We start from the raw sequence: 17,340 nt of genomic DNA, 5'->3' as shown, positions 1-17,340 counted from the left end.
AATATTCCACCTGGTTGGCTTTGGTAAAGGTCCCAAAGGTCCCCATGTGTAATGAGACTTTTTTCCAAGGGTCTAATAGGTATTCCTATCAATTCCATGTTGTTAACTTAATGAAATCAAACTGCTTCTGGGGCCAACCCCTTTCCCAATTCCCAGTTATGGGTTGACAAGAGTCTTGAGACAGCATCAAAATGTCAAGTCATTGTAAATAACATCAAAACAAAACAATATGGTGCTAACGAACATTGGGGAAAAACTTCCAACCACAACAACAAAAAGACATGTGCAAGCGATCTCGTCTAGCCGCGTTAACGAAAGGGCTTTGAGACTTTAATAAGCTGCTTCTCACCTTGGCCGCGCCCCTCAACACGAGTACGTCCTCACGGAGGCGGCTTCACCCCGGGCACTGGAGCTGGCTGTGGACGAAAGACACACACCCGTTCCGCTTAACCACTGCTGACCCTTCCACAAACATTCCCATTAAAAGTCATAATAGCAGATAAAACATCCTCCCGTGTACTTTGGTCAACCTTCTCCTTCTCATCAGCGCTTCCTCCGAGAAAGGAAATGGGAATTCCACAGCTGGGATAATGGCACCCTAGCATGGAACGCACCCACACATGGTGTTCATAATTGGGCCTTGAAAAAAGGAACACTTTCTAAACTATTCAAAGTTCTGAAAGTACACAATAAACACGACTTGGAAATCATTTGCACACTGTCAGCGGGGTTGAGTTAATTAGACCTTCAGAATGTGTTCATCCTTTTTTTGTCTTTCTCCCACTAATAATATTCACCATCATGTTGCTGGGTCAATGTGACCGAGGCAGCTTCATTACACTAACAACAAATAACTTGATTATTTTAACTTAACTCACAAGTCGAAATGGATTGGATGTCCATCTCTTTCAGTGGTACTGAAACACCTTTTTCTGCTTTAAAAGTGGGTCAGTGTGACCTGGGTCTTCTTTACTGCCTTGTTTTGTTCCTTTCATACACTTTGGGATAATTCTACATGATTTAAATCCCATTATTAACTCCATTACTAACCACTTCCATCAATGTAGTTTGTCTAACATCTTTATCCTTTTTTTAAAGGGAGCTTTAAACTTTGAAGTGACATTTATACTTCATTACTCAGAGAAGAATTCAAATATTCTTATTATTAATTTAAATACATTTAGTTTGACCGCTTGAATACTAATTTTGAGTGTGGGGCCACCTTTAAAACACATGTAATGTCAAATATGATAAGAGAAACGTAAGACTAAGACTTGGTTGTGCTTCACTTGTGTATTATTGTGGGCATGTTTCGACAAGCTGCAGAAAAACATACATTATGTGTATGATTAGCAACGCACAGTAACAGGAACATTATGTTGCAGTCTGTACATTTGTCAAGGAAGTTTGAAATGTGTAAATACAAAGCAGCGATGCCTTCAAAAGTGCATAAGAACACTGGTACCGGTATCAGTGCATCTTTAATAATTGAGACTTGGCATACACATACATGGACTAAACATTTTGGTTCATGTATGCCACACTTCAGCAAAAAAGTGATAACCACGTAATGTAGGTGGACGCCATGGTCTTTATGGGGCTACGTTTCATTTTTAAATGGCCAAAAAGTCACTTGTCTGACAGGGGGTTTAAAAAAAAAAACAAAAACAAAAAAAAAACCACAAAGAAAAAACAACGTCACTGCACTATATTTCGCAAGAACAGTAGTCTGAAGAACAGTAGTCTGCATTATTCGTCTCATTAAACAAAAAGTAATCTAAAATTGCTTAAACGCAACACAGTTATAACAATACAAATATTCAAATACATCTTGAAGTCAAACACTATCATTTACCATTTACCGTATTTTTCGGACTATAAGTCTTAGTTTTTTTTTCATAGTTTGGCAGAGGGTGCGTCTTATACTCTGGAGCAACTTATGTGATTATTTACGGTCAGTTCGGGCAGACTTCTCTCTCGCTAACTTTTTAAAAAATAAATATATATTCATATATCTATACTAAAACGCTGTATGGATGTTAAATTAAAAAAAAAATTGGATAAAACAGAGAAGGTGCTGGGTGCATGCTTGCGCACGTGAATGCAGTGGCCTCGCTCTCTTTTCAATCTTCCCCTCCGCGAGCATCCTGGTATTTCCTTTTCGATATGGAGCAGCTATAGGAGTGAAAAACAAACTAAAGACAGGGGAATTGAAAAGCAAACAACTGCGGTAGGAGTGGGATATGGAAAGGATTTTGATTGGTGAAGATACGGAAACCTGTGTCGGCTTCGCTGAATGTAAACGAATGTGGCGCTTTGGTCTCATACGAGAAATATATTTAACAAATTTTCCAGTGTTATTTCGTTGTGTAAATGCATTTATCATGATCATAAAAATATGTAGCCTATTTAAACTTTGAAAAACTTTTGAAAGCGTTTTATTCTGTCAACTCAAGGAGATTAAAAATAAATGTCCAAATCCACTATCCGCCTGTTAGAACAGACACACAAATATAAAAGATATATATGTTTATTGAATATCCATCTTACAGTCTTGTTTAACTGGGAGAATTCGTTACAAAAGACAGGCATTAATTTGTTATCATTGTGCATATTTGCACCGGCATAGTCACAAACTTGATCACACAAAACGCAACCACGCATTGCATTTTTTGGGGTTGTGCCTACAAATAAAACATAAAATCAAGTTAATTGATCGGGCTTGGGCCGCGTTGGGCTTTAATACCCGCAGGCCGGTCGGGTCAGGCTGGATTTTTTAGGCCCGATCTAACTTCTAGCGTCATGTAATGTTAGCATGCCGTACACCTATTCAGCCTGTTTTTCTCTATTGTATTTTAAATTGCCTTTTAAGATGACATGTCACTTCTTGGTGCTGGATTCTATCAAATAAATTTCCCCCAAAAAATGTGACTTATACTCCCGTGCGACTTATATGTTTTTTTCCTTTGCATTGCGCATTTTCTGGCTGGTGCTACTTATACTCAGGTGTGACGTATAGTCCGAAAAATATGGTAATTCAAAGTGATAGACATCAAATCTATTTGAACTGGGATGGTACCATTGAATGATAATGTTTCAGTACCATTGAAGGCGATAGACGTTTAAATCCATTTTGACTGGGAGGGCTGGCAACTATCGAACGATCGCTGAAAGCCCTCCCAGTCCAAATAGACTGGACGTCTATCGCCATCAATGGCAGCCAATGAGTTAACCATTTATGTCTACAAAATGAAGCTTAGAAAAAAAAAGTCTGCTAAAAAAACTAAATCCTAAAACTGGATGTCACTTGCTTGTCATTGAAGGAACTAATCCCTTTCCTGCTAAAGCTTTCTAATAGTCGGGAATGAAATGAGCCTGGGGCACCATTCCTGTCATTCCGTGGCGTTGAGTCACACCCCGCAAAGCGGCGGCAGCTCAAAGCTGCCTGACTGCCGCGGGGTCCCGAACACTCACCGTCGCTCTGCACCTTCCTGAGGGTGACGGAGGGCGTGGCGATGGCCGAGGCACGGAAGTTGGCTGGCAGCGTTTCGGCCGAATCCGAGGTGACGCCGCGCAGGTCCTTCTCGCGGAACATCTTGCGCCATGACGGAGAACGCGTAAACGTCTTTGTGCCATCCTGAACAAAAATGCATTATCAGTGTGGATGCCGGGGTTCACTAAATGTGTGTCTTTCTGATTATTAGATGTGTGCTTAATGGTTTTCTGTCTTTTTGTGAGTGTCTGTTTTTCAGTTTGTGAGTTATGCGTAACTAAGTACATTTTGTCCACGTGTGGTTCAGGTGGGTGTGTTTATGTGTTTTGGAGTGATGTATGTGCAACTTGTGATCTTCTCACATTTGTAGAACGTTTGCTTTGTATGTCTTTTGTGTGGTTATTGCGTGTTCTTTTTCTGTGTGTGTGTGTTTGTGTGAGTAGATTGTGCGTGTGCATATTTTTGTGTGAGGCATTTGTCTGTGTGAGTTTGTTATGTGCATTTTTGTGGTTATTCTGTGTATGTGTGTTTGCATGTTAGTTTTTGTGTTTGTCTGTGTGGTTATACTGTTTATGTGTTTGTGTGAAATATCAAATCACACATCAACATCTGTATGAGTGAGCCTTTGTGTGTTCCATTTGTTATTTTGTGTCTGTGTGTGGTAATTGTGCGTTTTTCCTGTCTGAGTCCATTGTGTTTGCCTTAGTGCTTTTATTAAGTGTGCGGGTATTTCTTATATTTTTTTAGGTTTTGTGTGAGTTATTACATTCGCTACTAAGTGGAACCTATAGAAGGCGGAGATCATGATTTCGGTTCCGTATGTCTGTTTTCAAGATAACTCATGAACGAATAAAGGGATTATCATATTTGAAGGATATACAGTGCTGCTCGAAAGTTTGTGAACCCCACAGCGATGGTCAGATTTTTTGTAAAAAAAACTAAAATAACCTTATTAAATGTTAAGTTATACCCAAATCCACAATACTGACATTCCAAATAATGGACTGAAACAAAAGAAATAGTTATATTGTCATTCTTTATTTAACAAAAGTGGTTGATTTAAGAAAAACTCAGATATCATGTGTGCAAAAGTATGTGAACCCCTTCAGTTAATAGGATATTGCGCCTCCTTTTGCAGAGATTACCTCAACCAAACGGTTTCTGTAGTGACTAATCAGCCTCTCACATCTACTTTGGGGGATTTTTGCCCATTCTTCCTTGCAGAACGCAGTCAGTTGAGAGAGGTTTGATGGGCGTCTGGCATGAACTGCTCGCTTCAGGTCCCGCCACAGCATTTCAATGGGATTTAGGTCAGGACTTTGACTGGGCCAGTCCAGAACACGAATCTTCTTCTTTTTCAGCCATTCCTTGGTTGTATTGCTGGAATGCTTTGGATCATTATCATGTTGCATGATCCACCTTCTGCCAAGCTTTAACTTCAAAACAGATGGCGTCAGGTTATGTTCTAGGATTTGACAATATTCCTCAGAATTCATGATTCCCTGGACTATGTGGAGTTGTCCAGGTCCTGAGGATGAAAAGCAAGCCCAGATCTTGACATTCCCACCTCCATGCTTCACTGTTGGGAGAAGGTTCTTTTGGTGGTATGCAGTGTTGACTTTTCGCCAGACATGGCGGTTTTGGTTGTGACCAAACAGTTCAATTTTGCACCTACATCAGTTGATGAAAACTCTTTTTAATTTAGTCTCGACAACACAACTGTTAAAAAAACAAAAAAAAACTACTGAATTGATTGATTAGGAAATCAGGTTGAAATAATAGAAAATTCCAAAATGTTGAGGGGGTTCACAAACTTTTGAGCAGCACTGTATGTTTGTAATATGAAACAGAAGAGTTGATTAAATTTTGGGATAATGAGGTTAAGGAGGTCAGAAATGGAATTTTGCGATAACTCAAGAACGTATAAACGGATTAGCCGAGTTAATGTAAAGCTACATTCACACCGGCCGCATCATTTGCTTGTGGCGCGTCGGGTTTCCGTTGAAAGTCAATGTAAACGCGCGAATAGGCGCGTCAAGCTGCCTCGCGTCACGCGTCGGGATAACGCCAAATCGACTGTCGCGCGTCAAATTTAACGCGCCGCAAGGAGATGGTTTGGTTGAACTTTCTCCGACAGACTTCGGCATCGAGGGGGAAGCAGCCAATCGAATACGTTTTCTCAATCACGTGACTTTAGCTGCTCTGGAGCCGGAAGCCTGCCGCCACATCCGGTGAACACAAGTCCAAACATTTCGAACTACTCAGAAAATGGAAGGCGCATTGATAATTGCTGTGAGTGACCATACTGTCCTTTACAACACGACGTTGCCAACATAGAAAGACCGGATCAAGAAGGACGCTGCCTGGAGGGAAATAAGCGATGTGCTCAATGTTTCTGGTAAGTACTTAACGCCGCAGCTAACACAAAAAAAAGGTAGCAAACGCTAAATTACGGGCTACAGTACTTAAAGCCAACAACGTACTACAACTTGGACAAAACGGAAAACTGCTATGCTTTATTTGTTTACAATTATCTAGCGGAGCAGCGGCTGGTTCGGCGCCGGCCGATGTGGATATGCACGACATTGATGGCGTTCCTTGATAAATTTGTAACATCGAGAAAGACCTCTACCAATTTCGCTTCGTTTGCATGTGCATGTAAGGTTTCTGTGCGGTATGGAAGCAATTAAAAAAACTCGTCATATCGGCTCATAGGAATGCCATGACCCCTATATGACACTGTGACTAATGCAGCATTGTTACTATGTTTTGGGTTTTTTTTTTTTTTTTAAATTTACCAATATCTATTTAATTAATTTTCTTTTTTTAAACATGAGCCAAGACGAACATCAGAGTTTGATGGGGGAGTCCACTCTTTGCATAGAGCCTATCTGTCCTGCGACTACATCCTCAATGGACTGGCCTCTTGGAACACCTGCCTTGGGAAGCATGCTGACAGACTGCACACCAGTCATTTTCAGGGTAGCCGATAAGTTGAGAAGAGAAACAATGATGACATTTTGGGCAGGAGGGAAGAGTTTACTTAGAAAGCTCCTCTACTAGTAGTGTTTTGTTGTTGTTGTTGTTGGTGTGTATATTTATTTGTGTGTGCACATTTCCTCTTTATCTTTTGTGTGTGTGTGACTAACTTCATCAGGCCGTCTCTCGGTTCCCACGGAGATGAGAGAGTTATACTCCTGTTCAAGGAGCTGTCGGGCCTGCAGTACAGTAAGCGCTCATCAGTGATGAAGGCAGCAGCAAAAACTATACAACCTACTAGTACAAAGTACTTCGATTGGTATAATAGCAGCAGTGAGAAAACGAGAAGGCAGTACCTGCGTGTTCTGATTGGGAATCTGCAGCAGCAGCGCCAAGTCGGTGTAGTCGAAGGTGTCGTCCAGTGCCAGCAGCGCGCCGTGCACGCCGCTCTCGCGAAGGTTGTCGGCATACTCCTTCAGGCCCACCGTCTGCACCCAGCTCATCACTCGCTCGTTGGACCACACCATCACGTCTGGACAAAAGGGAAACCGCTCCGTTTTAGCGTAAACACTAAGTACCATCGCTATAGATCAGTCATGTTTCCTCTCACGTGGGATAACGACAGACCAGGATGGTGTAATACATCACATATCCAGACATTTGTCTGCTTTTTTTCTTTTTCCAAAGTGCTGCTCCCATTCAATTTCATTGTAAAATGAAATGCAGCAATTAAAAGCAATTAAAGCAGCGGCAAACAAAAGCTGAGCGCACGGCCGTGAGCCATTTTGCATGCCACCGCATTAACGACTTGGCCGACGTGTGCGATGCTTTGTGGGAAACGTGCATATACTGTACATTGACATCAGTGCGGCACACGCTCCTGCCTCGACACGCTTCCTCATTAAGCGCGCAACTATGCTATTTTAATTTATAAGAAGCACAGATACTACTAGTCTACATACAGTAAAGGCAGTTTTGAGAAATATATGAGATTTTCCGTCAAGTACTTTTGGCAAATCGGGAACCACATTGTAATCCGGAACGTAAAGTTATATTCACAGAAAAGGACGTTGATAATAAGCTGGGCTAATGAGCCACATGCGGCTTCACCAGACACGCAGCAGGCTGGTAAATTTCCATCACACCGCATGCGAAAGGGGCCGCTAATTTCCTCTGATGAGACAATTACGCAGCATGAGGAAGCAAATGAGGTCTGTAAAAATATAAAAAAAGAACATGGTTGGGGTTATCTCACCTTTATTGTGGTGCGCGCTGTCCTCCCGCCGTCTCTCCAACTCTTTGCGGTCGTAGTTGAGGCGCTTCAGGCACATGATGCCGTAATGCAAACTTACCCTGTCAGACCGAAATCAATCAATGGCACTGAAACACAATGGAACTTTCTGACAAAAGCGCCTGAAACTCACCGGTGGAAACTGTCCACCATTTTGAGCTGGCCTCTCAGTTCCTTCTTAGTGAGGTGGTCTAGCATGCGGGCGTCCACCAGCGACTCCATGAAGTAGCTGCGGTACTGCGGCAGGCCCAGGCTAGGTAGCCAATCGTTGCCCACCCACTCGTGATTCATGTCGCCGTACGCCAGAATCTGAACGGGGACACCAGGTTGGACCGCGTGGCCAACCAGGGATACTTTGCATTGATGCCAATTATTTATTCATTGGTCAGTTGTTTATTGTATATTCTACAAAACATTAGCAAAATTAATTTAACTTAATTGTTTGACTTTTTTAAAACAGATATGTCATTATTACACAAAATATCTGTTGTGTCATGATTTAGACAACTGGGAGACACAGGAGATAGCCAGCCCTCCAATTCTAAATGGATCGGACATCTATCACCGTCAATGGTAGCCAATGAGTTAATTCATGAAATAACGTTAAATTCATTAGAATAGCAGTAAAGTTGTTGAACTGTTACATTAGTTCCAGGGTTTTAAGTGGTAAATTTACTGTGCATCACTGTCAATGGCAGCCAATGAGTTGAAAATCCTACATCTAACTCAAGTAGCCAGAAAATCCAATTTTACTCACCTGATCCCAACTGAACTCCTTCAGCTCCTGAAAGGCCAAGAGAAGAAAAGAGTGGGCGGATAGAGGGAGCGCCGGGAGGAAGTAGCAAGGAGGAGGAAGGGATGGAGGCAAAGCAGAGGAGCAGCCGGGGAAAGAGGAGGACAAAGGGAGGAAGAGTGTGTTAGTGAACGGGCAATTAGCTGGAAGCGCTTCACAGTGAAACAGCCACCAGAGGGATAAGAAGATGCTCGACACTACGAGACACAATCACAGAAGAAGAAGAGGAGGAGGAGGGAGGAGACTCATCAACATGGATCTTGGAAAAAAAACAACCAAGTACAAAACAATTGAAATATCCCCAAATTTGTCTGTATAGTAGTGGTAGTATATTCAAAATAAAAGTGAAAAAAAGAATGACAAGGACTAACCGGCGGCTTGGTTGCAGCATTCAAGGACTCCATTTCGGCATGGGTCATCCAAACATTGCTTGTCGACTGCAAGCACAACATTTTCCAGTTGTAGGTCTTTATGCGCAGGTATCATAAATGCACACAAGCCCGAGTGGGATCTTTATGACATTTTTGAAAACGCACATAGTAAAAATGTGGGATGTTTCATGTTGCGATTATAAAACTCCAAGCGAAACTTGAGCCGCTCCTATGGAATTTACTGTAACCGCTGCTGGAAAATCTGTGCCAGGCTCTTTACCAACATTGACATTTATTGCATGACGTTTTGCATTGTTTTATATTCTTTTGGTTTTTACAGCTTTTGTTTGTTGGAGTTTTTTTTTTTTTTTTTTTTTTTACTGCCCATTAATGCGTTTCACCTGGGTCCGCACATATACCCGTTCTAATTCTATCGGCGGAGGCTAACCGAGCGAGTGCTGGCGGGTGCTGACGGGCTGGTGAGGGACACCATCTCCTGGATGGCGAGCCTGAGCTTGAGGCGGTGCAGCGGGTTGCTGATGCCGATCTCGCGCTGGATCTCCGTGTCCGACAGGTTAGCCATGATGGCGCCGCTCTTCACATTGGCCCGGCAGGCCGCCACGTACCAGGCGGGCATGCCCACCCAGAGCTGGAAAGAAGGTCGACAGCAAGTCAGGACAAGGGGACTTGGGAAGAGAGGGTTGAAAAGGAAAATGGGAGGACCTCCAGCCAAGACACAACTGTGGGACCGTCCCAGGACGCGAAAGGCAAACCCTGGCGACATGCTTCTTCTAACAACTCGTGCCTGAAGATATGAAGATCAAACATGAAGTAGTGCTGGGTTATAGGACAATGTACTAGTATACCACCACAATAATCGTAAACTTACCATCGTCATAATTCCTAACTATCATCACAACCGTCAATTTTAATCAAATACTGTATTTTTTTATTTTTTTTTATTTTAAAAACCCACTGTACTCAACTCTATCGCCTCACACTAGTATGAACTTTAAGAAAATGGAAATGTGCTACTGACTTCTTCTTGCTGCGGCGGTCCTTGTCAGCCGGGCCCAAAGTCCCCGTCTTGTTTATGCCGATGGGGTCCCCGGAGGCCAAATCTTCCGATGGCGTTGATGCTGGTGAAGATGCAGGTAGTTTTCATTTCCAACACAGACAACTTGAAATTGTAAGTAGTCTTACCAAGCGAGCCCGAGCAATCTCGTCCTGCTTGTCCCATTCTACCTTTCTCCTTCTTCCCAAAGAGTCGCCCGATGGAAGACTTGATGCTCTTCTTCTTGCTGGACTTGTGCAAGGAGTCCTGGCTGCTATTGGAGCTGCTACCATCTGCTGACAAGCTGGTAGGGGCACAAGCGGTCAAAAGATTTCAAGGCAGAAACGGGTGACTCCAACTCTCACCTCCGGAACTCGCGGGGGTCGTCCAACAGGGCGCCTGGGTGAGTGAGGGTCATCCTGTCTAGGCGCAAAGCCCGCGGCGTGGGCGGTGGCGTAGAGTCCAACAGAGCCAGGGAGCGCTCATCATCTTTGTTGTTCTGTTTGACCCCAAATAGCCACAAGAGCAGTTAATAAACGTTTTTGTGTGTGGATGTGGACATACCGTATGCTCCTATTTTTAGTTAATTAAAAGATTATGACTGTATTTATTAAGGGTGTAACGGTACATGTATTTGTATTGAACCGTATTGAACCGTTTCGCTACGTGGTGCTCGGTTCGGAACGGAGGACCAACACGGTAGGACAGTATAACCCAGAAACGTCAACGGCGCGACAACGTGGCCGCCGCGGGAACGCAGTGAAACGCGGGCGTTAAAGTCAATCAGCCCATGCACACCAGTCGTAGTGCGGCCGCGCGTTAGACGCGTCCCAGAAGCGGCTCAACACGACGCACGCGAAAAGAACGGCAGAGTTTAATATTTGACGCGAGACGCGACCCTCCTGCGTCAATACTACTATCGGTAGCTAGGATCGGGCAAACCAGAAGTCACTTGTGTAAAAATACGGTGGATCAGGTCGATTTTCAAACTAATATGCAATCGTAACCCACTTTTTGAGTCCATCGGATCTCTTGAGTGGTAGATCGGGGCGCAGTTGACTTGTCTTTGGTGATTTACTGCTGTCTTCTCTGCTATAATAATAATAACCAACAAGGCCCCGTGTTCAATACGAAACCCTCCTACCACAACAAAACAAGTAGGAACTAATATTCACATATGAACTAAAGTTATACAACATAAAATATACAATATTAATGAACACTACATCACATTTGTAAAATATAAACACACAATAAAATAAATAATAGTCCATTTAAATAAAATAAATTGAAATGAGCTAAAACACCTATAATTAAATAATAAGAATAATACACAAATCCTGGTTACACAATTAAATTTATTAATTTCTGTGTGGCGCTTTAACTTGAGAAAATCCACCAATAAAGCTTTTGAAAACCATTCATATGAAAAAAAAAAAAAGATTCATTGAGGCATTTCATTTATAAAATACATGTTAAAATCTTTGTCACTGGGATTGCTTTTCTCTTTAGCACAGGACTTCTTTTTTCCTCTTTCTTTCAGAAAGAAAGCTAACCAATACGCGGGGTCTGAAAGGCAAATTGTTGTTGGATTATATTTAAATACCCGCTACTTTTTGAGCAGAATTCTAGCTTCGTATAGGCTAATGTTCCTATTGTTGAAAGGTGTATAATACACAACTAGCACATTTATATTTGCATTTTGTTTTCTTACGGTACCGAAAATGAACTGAACCGTGACCTCAAAACCGAGGTACTTACCAAACCGAGATTTTTGTGTACCATTACACCCCTAGTATTTATTGTGTAGAATCTTTTTTTTCCAGCACACTGACAGCCGTAAACATCCAAGCTGCCAGCCCTTCCCGGTCCAAATGGATTGGACGTCCATCTCCGTCAACGGCAACCAATGAGTTAATTTATGAAATAACATTAAAGCCATTAGAACAGTAGATGATGAGATTTGTTTCCTCAGTTTGAGTGTCGTCTGTAGTACGTATTTTCATTCTTAAAGCAATTCAAGTTCGTCTATCACTTTTAACTTTAGCCGATGAGTTAACGACGGAGATTCCTTCGCCAATTTTGTTCGAACCCCAAACGCAAATACCTGTCGGTCGTTCTCACGCGCCGGAGAGTGAGGCAGGCGTGGGGTGGAGTGCCCCGAGCTGGGCGGAGATGGTGAGGCCAGGGTGGAGGAGGTAATGGAGGACGGGATGAATCCTCGCCCAGCACCATCCCTCCCTAGTGAAGAAGGCGGAATGGGCGGACTGTCCAAGGCCACGCTGCTGACTCGGCTTTCGATCTCCTCGGCACGCAGCTCTGTGTTTTCCTTCTCCTCCTGGATCAGTCTGGGGAAGGAGTTTCATTAGCATAGCTTAGCACGTGGCACAGAAGCAGGCACCCGCAACTCTTTTTTATTTTACTTGATCTCCTTGTTGATGGCCTCCAGCTGTTCCTGCAGCATGATGGCCAGCGTCTGTACATCCGTCTGCCCGCTGGGCGACAGCAGCTCAGACCCGAAGCGATGGTCTCCGTCGTCCTCGTCGTCCGAGCAGCCTACATCTACGCCGTGCTCGTAGCCGGACCCCAACAGCGCCCCTGTCTCCCAATCTGTGTACTGCAAAAACACACAAATAGTTGACCTTGAATGGGGCTTTGTTTGAAAGTTTTGGATCAGAGAACATAAACCAAGCCCACCTTGGTGGAGTCCTCCCTTGCCGAGCTCCATCGGGCCCGGTGGCCTCGCCTGCCGCCCAGAGAGGCATTCCCAAAGGTGTCCAGGTGAGTGGTGGAGCCCATGGGGAGGGAGCCGCCCCCGTGGGAGTACCGCAGCTCCAGAGCGCTGCCGGGTAGAGATCGACTGCAAGAGACGGGAAGATGAGACGTGAGATAAGAAGTGCGCATGAAAGGTTTTGTTAAATCTGCCCGTGGGCAGGAATGAAGTCATGCGACGCGTGTTACAACACAGACAACAAACTGTGCTTGTCGATTATGAATGCGAGTACAGTACGAGTGTGTCAACAGTTGGAATTTTTCCTACCTGGAGTAAGACCCTCCAGGCCTGGCTCTCAGCTGATCCAGTTCTAGCTGAATCCGCTCCAGCTCTGCGATTAGCTGGTCCTGATTGGCGAAGCCACACAGCCAGGTAGTGAGAATGCAAGACTAAAAACAAGGACAGATGTGGTCCCACCTTGTTTGCCAGAAGGTCATCCTGAATCTTCTTCATGTTGGAAAGCTCTTCCGTGAGAGCGTTCTGCAGCAATAGGAGAGCATGGGTTTTAGTGTGGAATGCATCAAATAGATGGGAAGGGAAGTGAAACAGTTTCTTTCCAGGAATTTAATTCATAAGAATTTCTACTTAATCGATCCCCCTTAATTTGCAAATTATAGAAAAAGTCCATTGAATTGTTAATTGATTGAAAAGCTAAGGATTTAGTTTTACAGGCTAACTAGCAAAATGCTTCCTTGAGTCTACCTACTAGAACGCATGTTCCGTTATCCAATAACACTCTGAATTTCAGTGTAGCCACATTGTTTAATTGGATATAGCACTCTAGAGGCTACGTTTGTTTAAAAAAGGTATTTGTGCCAGTTATTTACACATTCATGCAGAATTATTGCCAAGAAAACACCTTTAGTGACATTACAAAAGAACTATTTAACTATTAAGGATGCATCAGTGGTGGGTTGACAGATTAAAAAACAAAAAAACAAAAAACAAACAAAGAATATACAGTTTGCTACATCAAAGCTCCAATGCTGTCAAGCTACTAGCCAAGTTGGTTTAGCCACCATGGAGATTTTTTGGCCGAAAAAGTCTCTGTCCACTTGTTGCCATTACAGAAGAACAAATCAAGGCGAGCTACGAATGGTTCGAAAGAAAAAACAGACATCCACAGTATGCTAAGATGAAGCTGCTATGGTAGGCCTAACGCTGACAAACATTAGGCTGAGGTGATTTTGATTTGTGAGGTATTACATTCTTGACATTTACCTTCTCCTCCAGAGCGGCCATCCTCTCTTTAAGGTGCAGCTGCAACCTCTCATTGGACTCGGAAAGCAGCTTGTCCACTGTGTCTGAGAGACGCTTGTTGTGTTCATCGTTCATCCGCTCGCGCTGCCTGGCCTAAAGCGGGGCAGTGACGAGGGCACGTGAGACAGCATTCAGAACAGTCTGTGTTGGACTTGAGATTGCTATCTTGCGCTTTAGAAAATTAGAGCGTCTTTGTGTGGTTGGAGATGGCAGGGACAAACCAAGCGTGACTCACCCGCTGTAGCTCCTGGTTCTTCTCCTCCAACTGCGCCTCCATCTGGCGCAGGCGCTCCTCAAAGTTGCCGTGGCGCTCCTCGGCCTGATGAAGGGGAGGCAAAGCATCATCATCCGTTATTTCGCGTCTTGCCTCAACACGCCGCAGCGGAATTCTGTGCATTGAACATGTTTTTTCTATTTTGGCAATGCTCAAAAAGAAAAACAATTTTTGGGAAACACTTTTTAGTGACGCGTCCACTGGCAATGCTTGGCGTAAATAACCTGAGGGCTGCAAGTGAAGAATCATGTTTCAGTGCATGAAATAGAACTTAACTAATTTTCTTCTGTAGTCAAAGAACTTGATATCTCTGGTTTGCAAAATGGAGTTAGCCCACTATGTTCTTGGCAGTTTGTTCTTTTTCTATTGCTTTTTTACCTTGTTGAGTGCAGCCACCCTCTGCGCAAGCTGCGCTTCGATCTCGGGCAGCGTCTCGGCCCTCTGCAGGGTCTGCTGCAACTTCTGCTTGGAGTCTTCCAGGCGCTCCTGCAGTTGTCGGTTCTTTTCCTCGCTCTGCACAGAGCAGGTATGCGTTGGTCCCAATGCCGACTCATCTGAGCAGCAGCTTCACCTACCTGTCTGTGCAGCGACTCTTTGCTGGCCAGTTCGTTCTCTAGCTTGTCTTTGATGTCGTGGAGAGACGTCGCCTCCCGCTGGGCACTCAAGTACCTGCGGGCGGTGGGACGTCAGCGAGGAAAAATAAAGCAAATATACAAAGACCGGCCATACCGCCGCTCCAGTGTGGTGATTCTTTCCTCCATGTCTTCTCTCTGACACAGAGCCTGAAGAAAAATTATGTCATCGTCACTCACAGGTATTGACTGTCTGATCAGTTTACACGTCAATCATGTGGCTTTATCAAGCAGGCTGCTAATTGAGGGATTTTCACCGGCTAACATCATGCTTCCTTGTTTCATTCATTCATTTCCCTTAGTGGCCAGTAGCATCATTGCCACTTTGGGTGCGTTCCAAGTCTACCTACTAGCGTGAGTTGGCCAATATCCAACAACACTTGGAGTTTCCAAGTGTAGCAGTGCACACTCAGAATGCATTGTCTAGCGCACCTTTAGTGATAGCCATAGACTTCATAATGGTATTGACGGGTCAGATCGGTCATGCACTGCGCCTCGCATTTAAGTAGGGGGCCGCCCACATCGAGAGGAGCTATTGCAAACTAGGGCTGTGGCAAAATATCGAAATGGTGGATATATCGTAATACTTTGTATCCCAAAAGGTTATCGATATGCTCCTGCCAAGAATCGAAATATCGTTTGGAAAAGGTGTCGATGTCTAATTGTCTACAAAAATAAATAAATAAAAATGTAACCACAAGTTGCTACCAAAATCTCCCACCATAATAGTGTCTCAGTTAACTCTAAGGCTGCATTGACGTTGCTCAACGCCCAATCCATTTAGACTGGGAACGTTCGTTCATTCGAAAGCAGAGCATTCGCAGTCATAATGTCCGATTTTCAGGGCATTTACAGGTCACTTGCTGTTCATTTTAGGGCATTTACAGGTCATTTTTTGTTGAGTTTGAGACACTGCCTATTCATTTGGGTGATTCCCAGGTCATTTCCTGTTCTCTAACTCAAAATAAACAGGAAGAGACCCATAAATACCCCAAAATCAACAGGAAGTAACTGAAAATGAACAGGTAAACGACTATAAATGGCCACAAAATTACCTCATTGCCTGGCATTGGCTGCCACTACCGGCAATAGACGTTCAATCCGTTTGAAGTGGGTGTTCAATCCAGTTCAAATGGATTGGACGTCTACTAATGATAAACTCATTCCAATTCAGGGCAGAAGCTTGTTTTTCTGTTTATTAGTTGTTTGTAGAATATCCTAGAATGATTTCCTGACCAATGTATCGATAATCGTTGTATCGCCATATCGTCAGATCGTTATCATGAGCTTTGTATCGCAAATTGTATCGTATCGTGAGGTACCAAGAGGTTCCCACTCCTATTACAAACACATGCACGCAGCGATCTAACGACGGATTTCTTTTGAAAAAGTACGAAAGCTGTACCACATACAAACAGGAAGGATCGTCTGTGAGTGATTTGTTTGAGGATTCAAATAATTACGATATTTTTTGTACCCATTTTGAAACGTGAAAAAAATCAATGGGAGAAATGAGCCACTACTGTATTGGCATCATAGTTTGCAATATTTACGTTAAAAACACCGCAAACTGCACGTTTTTTTGTTTTTTGTTTTTGCTTTTAACCTAGAATCGAGAATTTTTCACGTCCATATCTATAAAGAATTTGTGGATTTAAGCATTTATTCACAACAATTTTCACCGGAAAAGCTCTGTTTACATAAGGCGGCCACTAGCTACATTCACGAACAGACTAGCATTGTACTTCGACATATTTACGTAAAATAAATGCTAACTGCACGTTTTTTTTTGCTTTTAACCAAGAATCGACACTGTTTTACGTCCATATCTATAAAGAATTCGGGAATTTAAGCATTTATCCAAAAGAATTTTCATCGGAAAAGCTCTGCTCATATAAGGCGGCTACAAGCTACATTTACTAACAGACTAGCATTGTACTTCGACATATTTACGTAAAATAAATGCTAACTGCATGTTTGTTTGTTTTTGCTTTTAACCAAGAACCACGACTGTTTACATCCATATCTATAAATAATTCAGGGATTTAAGCATTTATTCACAAGAATTTTAATCGGAAAAGTTCTGTTTACATAAGGCGACAGCTACAATGGGGAGAACAAGTATTTGATACACTGCCAATGGGTTTTCCCATTGGCAGTGTAACTATAACTACTGGTAGTAGTTATAGTTACAGTGTACAGTGTACAGTGTAACTGTAACTATAGTCACTGTAACTATATTTACTAACAGACTAGCATTGTACTTTGACATATTTACGTAAAATTAATGCTAACAGCACTTTTTTTTTTTTGCTTTTAACCAAGAATCGAGACTGTTTTATATCCAAATCAATAAAGAATTCAGGGATTTAAGCATGTATTCACAAGAAGTTTCAACTAAAAAAGCTTTGTCTTTGATT

The 17,340-nt window shown here is 43.0% G+C and overlaps 1 protein-coding gene across 1 annotated transcript in view; it reads right to left on the bottom strand.

Moving 5' to 3' along the window:
- The window catches only part of ppfia3 (PTPRF interacting protein alpha 3), a 33,985-nt gene that overhangs the window by 7,586 nt on the left and 9,059 nt on the right, over positions 1-17,340 (bottom strand). Inside the window, exons 8-30 of the mRNA XM_057817429.1 lie at positions 15,018-15,070; positions 14,864-14,957; positions 14,667-14,801; positions 14,250-14,333; positions 13,976-14,107; positions 13,172-13,234; positions 13,022-13,101; positions 12,679-12,841; positions 12,405-12,598; positions 12,089-12,329; positions 10,347-10,480; positions 10,131-10,285; positions 9,967-10,066; positions 9,651-9,732; positions 9,376-9,576; positions 8,928-8,993; positions 8,521-8,547; positions 7,897-8,072; positions 7,728-7,825; positions 6,829-7,004; positions 6,643-6,711; positions 3,475-3,637; positions 350-416 (exon numbers count right to left, since the gene is read on the bottom strand). Of these exons, the coding sequence (XP_057673412.1) occupies positions 364-416; positions 3,475-3,637; positions 6,643-6,711; positions 6,829-7,004; positions 7,728-7,825; positions 7,897-8,072; positions 8,521-8,547; positions 8,928-8,993; positions 9,376-9,576; positions 9,651-9,732; positions 9,967-10,066; positions 10,131-10,285; positions 10,347-10,480; positions 12,089-12,329; positions 12,405-12,598; positions 12,679-12,841; positions 13,022-13,101; positions 13,172-13,234; positions 13,976-14,107; positions 14,250-14,333; positions 14,667-14,801; positions 14,864-14,957; positions 15,018-15,070 (2,739 nt within the window). The 3' untranslated portion in view covers positions 350-363. The remainder of the gene's footprint in view (positions 1-349; positions 417-3,474; positions 3,638-6,642; positions 6,712-6,828; positions 7,005-7,727; positions 7,826-7,896; positions 8,073-8,520; positions 8,548-8,927; positions 8,994-9,375; positions 9,577-9,650; positions 9,733-9,966; positions 10,067-10,130; positions 10,286-10,346; positions 10,481-12,088; positions 12,330-12,404; positions 12,599-12,678; positions 12,842-13,021; positions 13,102-13,171; positions 13,235-13,975; positions 14,108-14,249; positions 14,334-14,666; positions 14,802-14,863; positions 14,958-15,017; positions 15,071-17,340) is intronic.

The sequence above is a fragment of the Corythoichthys intestinalis genome, chromosome 16 (assembly GCF_030265065.1).
Source record: "Corythoichthys intestinalis isolate RoL2023-P3 chromosome 16, ASM3026506v1, whole genome shotgun sequence".
Classification (NCBI taxonomy): domain Eukaryota; kingdom Metazoa; phylum Chordata; class Actinopteri; order Syngnathiformes; family Syngnathidae; genus Corythoichthys; species Corythoichthys intestinalis.
The sequence above is the reverse complement of the archived record's forward strand: the minus strand, read 5'-3'. Positions and strand labels throughout refer to the sequence as shown.